Source organism: Chenopodium album, chromosome 2 (assembly GCF_948465745.1).
Source record: "Chenopodium album chromosome 2, dcCheAlbu1.1, whole genome shotgun sequence".
NCBI lineage: Eukaryota > Viridiplantae > Streptophyta > Magnoliopsida > Caryophyllales > Amaranthaceae > Chenopodium > Chenopodium album.
Window position 1 is genome coordinate 57,537,342 of NC_137835.1, and position 14,353 is coordinate 57,551,694.

Sequence of the window (14,353 nt, forward strand, 5' to 3'; positions counted from 1 at the left end):
GGACCCAGATTATGGACCAAAATAAACTGGATCAAACGTTTTTATAAAAAGGACACGAAATGAATGATTTTAAAGGACGCGAAATGAATTATTTTGGGTTTAAAGGCACGAAAAGAGGAAAATAAGTTATGGTTTGGGGAAATGGTCTAGGAATTGGGTTGGTTTATGAAATAGAAATATGGATTTAAGCACTCCAAGATTAAATACTCAACCCGGCCAATAATGGCGATGAAAGGTTGTTCATCATCAGGTTTGGTTTTGGGGAGACATTTTTAGGTGTCTACAGTGTGCCACTTTACTATCTAGAAATCACCTTCAATAAACTCCTCTCCTAAACCAAACAATAACATCTCAATCAATATCCAATCAATCAAATTTACAGCAATACTAACTTACTTTAAAACCTTCAAAATCCAAATCAAACAACACTTTAAAACCTTCCCTTTAGTTAAAATTAAAAGCCTATATATAGTTCTTTAAATTTTCTTCATAAAAACCTTAAAATACACTCTTATACATGAAATTACAGCAAGTTTAAAGTTTAATAAAAATCTACAAATTATTTAAAAACCCCTAATAATCTCCCATTTTAATGGGTGATTAAACCCTCTTTATAAAACATCAAAAGTAGTACTTATAAACTATTTCCAGCACTTTAGGTTAATTAAAAAACCCTTCTAAACTTTATCAACACATCACTTTTATACTCAATTAAAAGTCTCCTAGGAAATAATCACTTCCTAAAAAACAACAAACAATTAATATTACTAACCCAAGTAATTTCCAACAATATAATATGATGAAAACCTCTTAAAACTTCAATAAAAACATATATTTATGCTTAATTAACTTTAAACATAATTAACTTTATTAATCAAACACAAGGATAAAATTTTAAGCATAAAAAAAAACTTCGTTAAAAATCAAAAACTGCCCGAGAATCATATTTAGAGGCTTTGGCCACGAGAGGGTGGTGCTCACTACCAAAGGTAGTGAGTCTTTCTTAAAATGTTGTTTTCACATGGAAAACACTACTTTTTTATCACAATCGGATGAGTTCAGAACCTGATCGGGATTAAAACGAGATTAATATTAACGAACAGAAATCTAAAAAATAAATCACGAATTTATGTGTTCAAAATAATCTGGAATTAAGTTAAACTAATCATTAGTTATAATCACCGAAATTTCAAAACATCATTACTATAAAAGCCCTAAATCAATTGTTTATAAAAACCCTAAAATCATGATTTTCAATAATTAAAAACCCTAGGTTATAAAATTTACAAAATCTGAAAATTATGACATTTATAAAATCTGAAATTATAAAGTTTAATCATCAAAATACAATTTGATACTAATTAAATTAATCAAACAATAAAATCAAAACCCATAAATCAATAATTGTAATTACACAAATTAATAAAACAAAGGAAAAAGATAATAAGACTAACCTTTTTTGTGTGGGAAATTTTTGGGGATTCATGGGGTATTTATAGGAGAGAATTGTAGGGTAAATAGAAAGATTGGGCCTCATAAAAATAATGGGTCAATTAAGTAAACAAATGGGTTAGGCTTGTTTGATTGGACATAAATTGTAGAATAAAGGTGCATAAAATAATTTGTTCAAATAATTTTTGACCCAGATTAATAATTTGAAACTTTTAAAATTAAATTCTGGAAAATAACAAATAAATATTATAAATAAAATAAAATTTCAATTATAAAATATTTAAAAATACGAGGGATTACAGAAGACGTCTTACCCATCGAACATTATGAGCCGACTTTTCGAGTCATGCTATACGATGAAGAGGCAAACTGGGAGGCCATGCGGCTAGTATTATATTCACTCTCGGAACGCAGGGGCAATGCCGCCTTGCGTCAAGAGATTTACCGTTTCAGAATGACCCGTGTCTACAACAAGAGAGTACACAAGCGGCCTCTGAAAGAGGGTGACTTTGTCTTACGAAAAATGGAGGCAACCAGTAGGGCCAATGAGCAAGGAAAGTTGGCCCCTAATTGGGAAGGTCCCTACTGGATTTATGAAGAAGTAATGAATGGCACTTACTGCCTGGAAACTCCATACTGTAGGCGGCTGCCTAGAACTTGGAATGTAGACAATCTTAAAAAGTACTACTTCTAAGAGGTGTAATTTTTTGTAAATAAAAATCCCATTAATGAAAAGTTGCTTTTTGTTTTCAAACACTGTTATTTATTGCTTTATGTACATGCATAATATGGCTAAAGGGCCTCCTACGTAAAGCACGGACGAGAAATTTCACCTGCTAAATCTAAACTAAGTGAAAAACTTAGTAGCTAAACAAATGTCTAAAAGACATTAGGCTAATGGCTGGATGATAATCTATTTTATAAATCCGTCTGCTCCAATATGAGTAAGGCATCCGATGACGCCCATTCGAGTGGAATCGTCGTAGAGGGCATATCTCATTTAGGTGGCACATTGCTCTATTAACGCATACAGACGGCAAATATTGAACGACCCAATTGGCCAACTCATAGCCGTCTGACCTGGTTAATCTAAAGATAGAATACAATTAGATTGCAAGTAACCCAAACGGTACAAAACCGGCTGATCCACTAGTTGGACGGTTGTGTACTTGGTTTGGGGCAAGTACTACTGTGATTGATTGATTTAGGAACATCTCATACTCTTTAAAGTATCAAAAGTTCCCAAGTCAATCAATCAAGTTCTGAAACCAACCACACAGCTACCCAGGGGCATGTACAGCCGGTTACCGAATGCTTTTAATAAGTTAGGAAAATTCACAAACATACCCAAAAATAGAAAATGCAAAAATTCAAAAAATTGCAGTGCAAATTGAACAAAACCGACTCAGTCGGCAACTTCATAAAAACCGACCAAAATGGCCGTGAGGAATAGTGCTAATAGGATGACCATCCGGGAGAAATAAACATTGTTAGAACTACATTCAAATATGCGGCACGCAGGCCAGAGAAAACACTAATGGCATATTGCCACTCAATAACCTATGGCTGCTGGGGAGGAGGCAGCGTCTTGGATTGATTAGGCGGGAGATCATCTGCAGTTTGCTCTGGTTGATCCTGGTTTGGGTCAACCGGAGTTAGTTCCTTTGTCTCTTCTCGTTCTTCATCTTCCTCGTCTTAGGCAATCTCGATGCCTTGGGCCAGGGCTCATTCTTTGAAGGGAGGCGGCGTTGTCTTCTTTAGTTGTTTGACATCATACACCTCAGTGGCATACTAGTACTTCAGGTTGAAGAACTCCCAGTCGGTGTTAGGGTGGACTAGATCCCAAGCCATTTTCAGGTGAGCCTCCGTATCCCTCTCATTCTTCGCCACCAGCCAGTTTTGCTCCTTCGAGATCTTCTCTTGATGAGCATTCCTCATTTGAACGATGTCAAGCTTGAGCCGGATGTTTTCATTCCTAAGCTAGACGTTCTCCTAGTCAACCCCTTTCAAAGCCTTTAGATCAGGTTGGGCATTTTTTAGCGCCAACTCTAAGTTGATGGCTTTGGTATTGGCTTCCTCTATTGTAGTTGTTAACGTCTTGATCTACTCCTCCTGTTTTAACTTCGAAGCTTTAATCTTAATTTCACTCATGGTATTTTGATATTGATCGGAGTTGAGAGAATTTTCGGCCCTCTGTTTAGCATCATTGAACTCCTCCTATTTTCTCCTAAACGGAGTCTTCAGCCCGTCTATCTTCGGCATCGCCTGTAGAATACAGACTGTAACAAGTAGGGGTTAGAAAATAAGCTTAAAGATTAAAATACGCTTGGGTTAAGCTTAGTTACCTCAGCCAGCAGGGCTAGGATTTGGTCAAAATTGACTAACTGCACTCCCGGCACTTGAGCTTTGTCAGACCTAGTAATGGTCCTCAGCATTCTCTTAGCGAATTGCTAAACATCAAGCCGACTTGAGGAGACATCTTTACCATAAGAAGTATGTGGTGAGAAAGCAGCATAGGCGGCACCTATACTGTGCCGGCTGCTGAGCAGTTCTCCTGATGAGCTTTCTTGGGTTTTGACTTGCATAAAGTTAAGCGATCATGGGAATTGAAAGCAACCTTCCTTACCTTGATCTCTGGGTTGCAAGGTCCCACCCTCCTCAACCTCTGCAGTGCTGTCTGCGGCATTGGGTAGCATGCCACCCTTCGACGTCGAAGAGGCGTTCGACATTTTGTTTGCCTTATCTGAGCTTTCGCTTAGAGCCTTCAGTACAATCGAGCCTTATCCTCTAGTTGTAGGCCTCGTCTGGTCAAGCGTAGCAACAGAGATAGATTGGGAGATATTTTTCTTCCCTACCTTGGCCGGGGTTCTTCCCAACTCACCCCCCAAACAGGAGCTGTTTAAAAAAAAATAGATAGAGCGGAGGAAAGTCTTGCTCCCACTCTGCAAATGAGACAAAAGGGTTACAATCGGCACAATGCAAAAAGAAAAGAAAGTGGGCCTCCAAATGGCAGGCGGACTTACCCCATCGTCCTTGTCGTCCAACACATTTTTCCTCTTCTCTAGTTGCTCCTTCTGAGAAGAGCAGATGACTTAACCAGTGTTTTATTAGGGTTCGCCATTTTCAAAGCTTCCTTTATAGAAAGAAACCGGATGGTTAAAAAAATAAAATAAAATATGCAAGTATTGAGACGTTTGCAAAATGCGGCTGCATAAGTTTTGAAAACGTAGTACTCAGGCCACAGGCGAAAAGAAACACCTCGTCTTTCGGGAAGTCCGGATGGGGCACCCAATGCTTCGGCACTATTATTTGGGTCCCATCATCTAAAGTAGCAGTGGTGGTCTTGTAGAACTCCGGCTCCATTATTTGTTCCCAAGCCTTATGAGGAATGTGGGGGGGAGGGCGCACTTCTATCCGAGCAATGCCGGATCCTTGTTATACCGGCATAAGGCCCGGTTCATTGCCAAAGTGGGGGGAAGATATTAGATAAAACTTATCTTTCCAATTGTACCACTTAGACGGCTTATCCACAGTCATCATGTACTCCGGTTTCGTGGTTAAAGTGTACCACGCTCCCCAGCTGCCTGGAGCCCGACTCATATAACACATATTAGCAAAAGGCTCGAAGCTTAGCTCAATATCCTGGAACTCACAGACAGCGATGTAACTTAGGATATTTATCCATGAGTTAAGGGTGAGCTGCCACACACCTAGCTCATACCCCTTCAAGATCCTTCTTATTCCCATGTGAAGGGGGAAACGGAGCCCGACTTTGATTGCTTACTCGTAGCAGCCAAAATAGTTGTCAGCATGCTCAAGGTTGTCCTCCCAAACCATTGTCGCCTCCACAAGTGAGACTCTTATCTCCCAATTCGACCCAATTGGGTATTTATCCTTAAATTCCTTAAAAATATTTTCCAAGCTACGTCTCTGGTGGTCATATGAGTTTCGGTAGGGTTGTACATAGACGGCGACGTAGCCAGCCGTTCAATTTCGTAGCCGGCTTCCACCTGACCTGATCTAGTAGCTTTGGCCCCCGATCTTTGGGATGCCTCGTCGTGATCCCCTTGATTGGGATCTCTATGCATGGAGGCGGAGATAGACCCTTCACCGGTCTGACTCCCTTAATATCCCATCACTAGGAGTAGTTGGAGTACCCCCAGGCAAAGAACCTGATTACTCATCTGATTCCCCATACTCCCCGTCTAAGGTAACTTCATCAGCTAGCACTTCCAAAGTGACCCTTCTCCTTCTTGGCTTAATAGTCGTCTATTTCACTCTTGCCACTGTGTCCTGCACAGACATAGAGACAGTGGGATTCGTGGATGAGCAAAGCAGGTCCATGCACCCAGAGACGGCACCCCCAGTCCTAAACTCAGCCGTACTAGGAGATCGGCTGACTACTGTTCTAGGCTGTGTCGTGTGTGTTGATGGTGAATCGATTTTATTTTGAAAAGCTCTATACAAACAGAAAAAGCTTGGAAAAGGTAAGAAGGGGATAAATTGTTACCTTGTAGAATTCTGGAAAAATTTCTCAAGCGGTGATCGGTTATGTCCACGAGACTACAGCCAGAAAGTTTTCTGGAAATCAGCTACATGCGGGGGCAGAGCGTCTCTCTCTAGAAATACTTTCTTTTTCTCTCTCTAGATTTTTAAGAAGTCAGATGAGAGAGAAGAAGGGAGGTAACTTGCAATTTATAGATAGTTAAAATGGGGCACTCCCGTAATTGCCTTCAAAGTAAAACGGTAATAACCGTTAGCTAATCAGCAGGTGGGTCCAACGTGGACCACTCCTTGGCTGACACGTGTCAAGCCTCAGATAACAGATGGAATGACGGCCTTCAAGGCCTAATTCCCAAGAACTCCGCAAAACGGTGCAGCCCATTAGGTAATTCTGACCTAATGAAGGGCACTTTTCCCAATAACCCTATAAATAGGGAGATTTTCCCCATTTTGGGAACACAATTCATTTATTACAACAACCCTACATTCTCTCACATCAGAGAAAACACATGATTTTGGAATTCGAGAAGATCTCACCTTTACCTTTTCCGCACCTTTTCATCTTCTGCGACCAATACTAACTTGATCGTTGGAGGTGGAGCTCCTACTAACCGGAGTCTCCGTGTTTTGCAAGTACAGATCGCGCCGGACCAGCCTTGGTGACGTAACTCTCCCAAGGGATCAAAAACACCGAAAACATGCTCCATTTCTCAATGCGCCATTTCTCGATGCGCGGAATTTTAGGAGAAATTGGAGAAAGTAGTAAAATGTGGAGGTATTGGGGTTGGTGGAAGAATAAAAAAATTGTAAAAAAACCAAAAGTAATGGAGAGAATTGAAGGGGGGAGAATATGGAATTAATATTGTTGGGTCCACTTGGTGAGATAAATTAATTAAATATTGTAAAAACTTTCCAAATAAAGAAATGGAGCAAGTATTTTAAAACGGCAAGAAAAGGATAGTGGAGCAAGTATTTAAAAACGAAGGGAGTATTAGTATTGATGTTCATACGACACGCAAAACATTTCTACTCAATTTACCGTTAAATAGACCATCACAATAAAAAGAGGACATTGAAAACCACAATCACTCGCTACCATCATGAATCAGGGTACCAAATATAACTACTTGTCTTCACCCATTCATAAATATACACTCCCTCCATCCCATAATATGGTTTTTGTTTGTGTTTTTTTCATGTTATTTAAGAAATTGGAGAAGAAAGTAGATAAAATACATTAATAAAAGTGAAAAGTACAATCATGTTCAAAAGTTAGAGAGAGAAAGTGGAAAAAAGTACAAGACATGTGCAAAACTTAAAGGTAAATTAGGAAGTACAATGAATACAATTAAAAAAGTGAGGGTATAATGGTCTTTACACACTATCAAAAAATAGAAACAAGAACAACATTTTAAGGCTCCAAAATAGAAAAACAAGAATTATATATGAGACAGAGGGAGTATATTCATTCATTTTCAACATCTAATTTTTTTTCTTTAACATTTATTCATATTTGTCATGTATACACATGATAAAATCGTTTAGAAAATCATTTAAATATAAAATAAAGGGAAATTCCCATTGGTACACTCTAGATTCTGACTTTTCCCAGTGGTACCACATTTTTTTTTTTGACTTCCTGCTGATACACTCAGGTTTCTGACTAACTAACTACCGTGATTAAGTCTGTTAATCAGATGTTAATAACTTAGTTTATGAAGGTTAATAGCCTTTTAGGTTAAAAAAAAGTATGAAAAGACTAATTTGCCCCCTTTTAAATCCTTCCCTCCAACATCCATAATTAAACCCCTTTCCCTTCCATTTAATTCGACTAGACTTAAACCAATATTCATTCTAATTTCATCCCTCTCTATCCTCTGCTCTCTGGTGAATTCACGAAGCAATCCTAGGGTTTACAAGGCAAATTCGCTAATTTCGTTGTTCTATAAAGCTAGGAGAGGGAAATCTTGCATAATTCAGGTATATTAGTACTACTACTGTTCATTTATGATTGATTTGGTGCTTTTTCTTGATGTTCCTTTTTTTATAAGAATTTAGGTTTATTTCATGATTTAAATGTTGTATATTTGTGCGAATTTAGGGTTCTTTCATCTATATTAGGTGCGTGATTATGTTTGTTCAATTATTAGTTTAGAGTATGGAATTAAATTGAATGAAATGTCATGATCATGTTTAATTGGTTGTTGGATACATGAGTTGGAATTTTTTTGCATGTTGTAAGTGTGTACATTGTTTACCTTATTTTGCAGAATGGGTGACAGTCATGATGTTGTGTTAAGGTTTCATTACTTTGATAAACATATTGACATTGGTGTTGACTTAGATAGATGTAATTTGATGGACTTGGTTATGGAATTGAGGACATTGCTGCATTAGACACTGAGTATCCCTTAATCAACCCTTCCTTTTGTTATGGTCACAATGAAAAGCATATCCCTTTACTAGATGATGCTGATTTTTGTAAGATGATTCATGCCCTAGGTGAGTGTGATGTGCATCACATTTGGGTTGGGTGTGGCAAGAAACCAAGTGTCTTGAATAAAATGACCAAGAAGTTAAGGAACAACTCCAAACCTGCACCACCGAATGATGCACCTTCCCAAACTGTATCACCCCATATTGATGAACCTTCCCAAACTGAACCACCAAATAATGCACCTTCCCAAACTGTACCACCCCATATTGATGACCCTTCCCAAACTGCACCACCAAATGATCAACCCCCTCACAATGAAACACACCAAACAGATCAACCCACTCAAAAGGAAACACCCCAAATATAACCATTCCAATTTGAACACTCTCAAATTGAACTTTAGCCTTCTATTGAAGAGATATCCCTAAATAATGAGTCCTCTCCACCTAGGTATAATGATGGCTATGATTCACCCTAAGATGAAACAAATAATGCTCAATCTGCTGCTCAGTATACCAAGGGTAGAATAGAGTTTGAGAAGAATATGGAGAGGATAGAAAAGTCAAGGAAGGTTAAGGCTTCAAAGAGTAAGAAAAGTACTGCCACCAAAACAACCCTAATACAGCCACCATCTCCAAGGTCACCAAATACTGTGTTTAAGACTTTATCCCTAAGAAAGAGTCCTAGATTTTCACCTTTGACAGTCACTTAGACATCCAACATTTCTAATGTTGAACCATTGACAAAGGCTTCTCAGACCTCTGTATTTATAAGAAAGGTTCATATGTCCACGGCTATAAGAAAGGGGTTAAAAATAGGTTCAACTATGAGTGAGAGAAGGATGCTAGGTGTTAGTGACACTGTGAGTCAGCTTCAAGGCACAGCTTCTAGGGTGACTATGACTCAGGATGTGGTGAATATGAGTCAGGAGCAGGGTAGTTATAGTTCAAGGGTGAGAAGAAAAATGAAATTGGTTGTCCAAAGCTCTGAGTCTATGGAGACAGAGAAATCTGGTGGTTAGAATGAGGCTAAAGATGATGAGGACTCTGATGGAGAAGTTGCACCAAAAGGTGATATTCCAGCAGATGAGCAAGTGCATCTTAATAGGATTCCAAAAGTGAAGGACAACTAGAAACCAGGAAAATGGTTTGATTTCTTTGATGATGAAGATGATGAGGATTATTTTCAGAGATTGTACAAGAATGGGGAAATGTATGAGGATGTTGATTTTGGTAAGATATCACTCGGACCATGGAAGATTTTTACTGACAATGGTCATTTTAAGGATACTTTGAAGGATTTTGCTGTTTAAGAAAGATTTGCCATTGATGTTGGGTATGCTGACAACAAAAGATATGTTATTGTGTGCCAATCTAAATTTTGTGATTGGAGATTGCATGCCAGTAGACTTGCAGATGGTATAACTTGGGAAATCAAGAAAATATGGCCTATTGTACACACTTGCAGGGGCTTAGAGACATACAACCCCATATGCAATGTAAAATGGGCAGCACAAAAAGTCATGGAAGACATTAGAGCTAACCCAAACATTCTTGGGAAATCACTCAATGAACTTCTTTTTCAGAGATATGGCATCTACATGAGGCAATAAACCTTTGTACAGGTTAAAAAGCTATGTAGTTGAGCAGTTGTTTGGAGGGCATGATGAGTCATATAGACTACTTCTAATGTATGCTAAGATGTACACAGAAACAAACCCAGAGTCCAAAGCTTTTTGTGCATAGCATGAAACTGAATCTATCCCTAAATAGCTTCAATTTACCAGCATTTTTATTTCCTTCACTGGACAATGGAAAGGTCTGTTAAGAGGTGTTAGACTTTTGATTGGTGTAGATGGGACCCATCTCAACGGTAATTATGGTGGGGTTTTTCTCTCTACTGTGGGAATAGATGGCAATAATGAGATCTTTCCCATAACATATGTTGTAGTTGGCCAAGAAGACAAGCAATCCTGGACCTACTTCTTTTGGCATCTTTTGAACATTGTGAATGATTCATCAAGGGAGCATTGGACCATTATTTCTGATAGGCAAAAGGCAAGTAACTTTCTTTTGAGTTTTCATTTGTTTTTTGCTTTTTGTGATATGTAAATATTCACAAACTAATGTTGTACTCATTGAACCAGGGAGTTGAACTGGCTTTAAAACAAGTCTGGCCTAAAGCTGACAGAAGGTTTTGCTGTAGGCATATCAGTAGAAATTACAAGAAGCTTTTTCCAGGCCCTATGATGTATGTTCTTTTCTAGAGAGCATGCAATGCTAATTCAACTTTCACATTCAGGAAAGCTATGGAGAAGATGCAGAAAGCATGAGGTGAAGATTTCATGACCTGGTTTGCAGACTTGGGAGAACTATCCAAATGGAGTAAGCATGCATTTGACCCAAATGTTTGCAATGTCTCCAACACATCTAATTTTGTAGAGATTTAACTCTACACTTGGGGTGAATAGGTGTAGGCCTATTTTGACTTTGCTAGAAGGTATTAAATGTCCAGTTGCTTTGTTATCATTATTATGTCAAGTTGTTATGGTTATATGTATAATTAAGATAATGTATGCAGGAATAAGAAGGGTTTGTATGGTGAGAATTGCAACAAGGATGGAGAATGCAAGGTCTTGGAAAGATGGAGAAATACTCCTAAAATTGTGAAGCAAGTGAAAGAGATAGGTAAAGCTAGCTCAAAATGCAGAGCTTTTAAGTCCAGCCTAGGAGAATATGAAATTCATGAGGGAAGATCACAGTTTCCGCTCATCAGCTTAAACAAGAAGATTTTTTCTCGTGGGGCATGGCAATTGACAGGTGTGCCATGTAGGCATGCCATTAGGGCCTGCATTGATGCAAAGTTGGACCCACATGACTTTGTCAATTCCTGGTACTCTGTGAAGACATACAAGCAAGCTTACAGTGTCTGCATTAATCCTATTCCTAACACAGAGCAATGGCCTGCAGAGGAGTCAGATAGAATCATCATGCCTCCTAAGATGAAGAGAGGAGTTGGAAGTCCAAGTAGGAATAGAAAGAGGGAAGAAGGTGAAGAGCAACCAGGAAAAAGGTCAAAATTAGTGAAATGCATCAAATGTGGTTGCTTTGGGTATAATAAGGCAACTTGCAAGGGAGGCTTAACTGGGAAAGAACTGAAGTCAAATGAGCTTGTTGTCATCAAGAATCTTAGGGTCAGAGACCAGACTAATGCAGCCAAAGCAACTAAGGCAGCAAAGAAGTCTACATCAACATCTGAAGCAATTGGATCTCAATATGCAGCAACTAAGTCTGCAGCAACTCAACCTGCAACTTCATCCAAAAAAAGAAAAGGGAAAGAAGGGCAGACCCTCAGCTGATCAGGCAATAGTACTGATAGCTTCACAAATGCCTAGCCAGCCAGTGCACATGTCTCAAGCAAACTCAAATTCTCCAAGCTTCTAAGTGTTCTGTTCTGCAGTATAGTAGCATATGTTTTTTGTTACTGACAAAATAGTCAAAGTTTGTAGTTAACTGTGGGTTTTTTTAACTTTATAGTTGTTAGTTGGTAATTTGGATGCTTTTTGCAATGTTCCCAAATACCTTGGATTATATGTTATTAATGAATATTGGCAACTGATGCCATTTTGTCTATTTCAAGTTGTCCCTCATTTTGGTCATTTTATCTATTTTAGTTTACCTCAATATATGATTTAATGGTAACTAATCAAACAGCATTAAACACATTAAAAATGCCAATTATTTAGCAATTTTCATTCATAAACCAAGAAAATACAACCTTCCTAGTACTCTTAATCTCTTAATTACATGGAAACTAAATACACATTCCTCATTTCAGAGCTATAAACAGTAAAACCAGATACATAACAAGAGCAATTCTAACAACCATATAAACGTAGCTTGCAAACTCATATGCTATGTCTGTGAAATCAATAAATTCCTCTCTTAATAATCTCAAATTGGAAGATTCATCAAGGTTTCCTTTAATTTGATCTTCAGAAACTCACATAAACAAACCACATTGCCTGCACTTGTAATATGTCCTCCCTAGATTCGAAATTGAGTCAGAAACCCTAATATCAACATGTCTTGGTGGATTACAATTGCAGTGAATTCGTCTGACCCACATGGACCTCCCAAATCTTCTGCCAAAAGAGGAACCACTACCTGCAAAACCAACCATGTTAGAAGAGAAGAGAAGAGAAGAGAAGACCAACAGAAAAAATGGAGAAGAGAGGAAAGTGGCGATTTTATAGGGAGGGAATAGGGTTTGAGAAGTTGGAGGGAAATAACAGAAATATTAAGGGGGGAAATTTGGAGGGAAAAGGATTAAAAAAAAGGGGGGGGCATATTAGTCTTTTCATACTTTACTAAGCCTAAGACCTTCATAAACTAAGTTATTAACGTCTGATCAGACTTAATCACGGTAGTTAGTAAGTAAAAAACTTGAGTGTATCAGTCGGAAGTAAAAAAAAAAATGGTATCACTGGGAAAAGTCAGAACCTGGAGTGTACCAATGGGAATTTTCCTAAAATAAATACTTTTTAACTTATCGCATCATGTGCCTATTGTGCTAGTATAAAATATGGCTACAACTTTGATTTCTTATGCAAGGGTTTAGGAATTGCCACCATGAATACTTATTAGTTTTTTCATAGGCCAGTAGGCAACAATTGTAACATATGGAGTTATGGGCTTATGGCAGCAGCAGCAATAACAAATAACCTAAATTTAGAATAACATCATCTTGAACATCATAACTCATAAGCTAACACAAACTTAGAAAAAAAATGAAAAAATCAAAAATAATTGAAAGTTACATTTTCTTTTAATAATAAAATCGTTAACAACCATCAATTTTCTCTGTATATAATTTTGTGTCCGTCCCCCCCCCCCCCCCCCCTAACAACGATCAATCACTGATTGAGAATTTTAGAGATTATAATTTGGGAAGCTATAAATAAGAAAGAATTAACAAATTCACTCAATTAAGGAATATACGAAAGATATTTATACCAACCATAGTACACCTAAGTGTATTATGAAAATTTCAAAAGTTAATAGGTTGCTCTTCTTTCCATTCTCTAAAGTCTACAGTATAAGGGATACAAAAATAACAATGGTATTGTTTGGTATCTCTTGAAGCATGTTCGAAGGCTATTAATTAGTTGGGTTCTCAAACTGACTGTATCTTGCAAGGACGATGTTATGTAGGTTTCTTTGTAATGTTTATATCATTGAAGCTAGTAAAGCTTCTTTGGTAGTTTCCAAACTTACTTCATATTATGTAAGTCTTAAAGTTAATTAAGCATATGTAAAAAACAAAAAAAAAAAAAGGTTGCTATTAATAAAAAAAAAAAAAACAATGGAATAAATTAATGTAGTAGTAATAAATATTAATTTGTACATTTTTCTCATCATTGCTTATGAGGCGAGCTACTTGGTCAACACTCAACTCGAATAAGCTCGACTCGGGACTCTAAAAAGTTGAGTCTGCTCGACTCCAAAAGCTCGTGAGAAACTCGATATGCTTAACATTTGTTTCTAAAAATATGGTTTTTTTACTTTTACCACTAAACTTTTAAAAGTTTTATTTTACCACCAACTAAAAATCAAAAAATTGCTTTTCACCCGGTTTTAAATAAATTATTCGATTTTCATGCCAAAAATATGTTCTTTAGAGGTTTCGGGGGTCATGTTGGTCCTTTGGTTCCGATTTAAGGTCAGAATTGACTAAAATTATTGAAAACTTCTCGTTTTGTGTGGGTCACGCAAACCGAAGTACTTTTAGTAGGCAAAATGAGGTATTTACGATTATTTTTAGTCAAGTCTAACCCCAAATAGATTCCAAAGGACCAAATTGACCCCCAAAACATTAAAGAACATGTTTTGGCACGAAAATCAAATAATTTTTTTAATTCTGTTAGATTTAATGATTATTTTGACAGCAAGTGGCGAAAAT

At 37.6% G+C, this 14,353-nt stretch overlaps 1 protein-coding gene across 1 annotated transcript; it reads left to right on the forward strand.

The window, feature by feature from the left end:
• The first annotated feature begins 9,218 nt into the window (after positions 1–9,218).
• On the forward strand, positions 9,219–11,750 carry LOC145573163 (uncharacterized). The gene is made up of 6 exons (XM_081631778.1): positions 9,219–9,408; positions 9,562–9,624; positions 9,706–9,997; positions 10,179–10,449; positions 10,539–10,642; positions 10,973–11,750. Exons 1-6 carry the CDS (start codon positions 9,219–9,221, stop codon positions 11,748–11,750), a joined length of 1,698 nt encoding a protein of 565 aa, XP_081487904.1.
• The last annotated feature ends 2,603 nt before the right edge of the window (positions 11,751–14,353 follow it).

What these genes read in the sequence shown, in the direction of transcription:
- LOC145573163 (XM_081631778.1), top strand. Translation starts at nt 9,219, where the DNA reads ATGAGTGAGAGAAGGATGCTAGGTGTTAGTGACACTGTGAGTCAGCTT. An exon ending in GGAGACAGAGAAATCTGGTG is followed by an intron (nt 9,409 to 9,561) that starts GTTAGAATGAGG and finishes TTGATGATGAAG; the next exon opens with ATGATGAGGATTATTTTCAG. An exon ending in AGATATGGCATCTACATGAG is followed by an intron (nt 9,998 to 10,178) that starts GCAATAAACCTT and finishes TCAATTTACCAG; the next exon opens with CATTTTTATTTCCTTCACTG.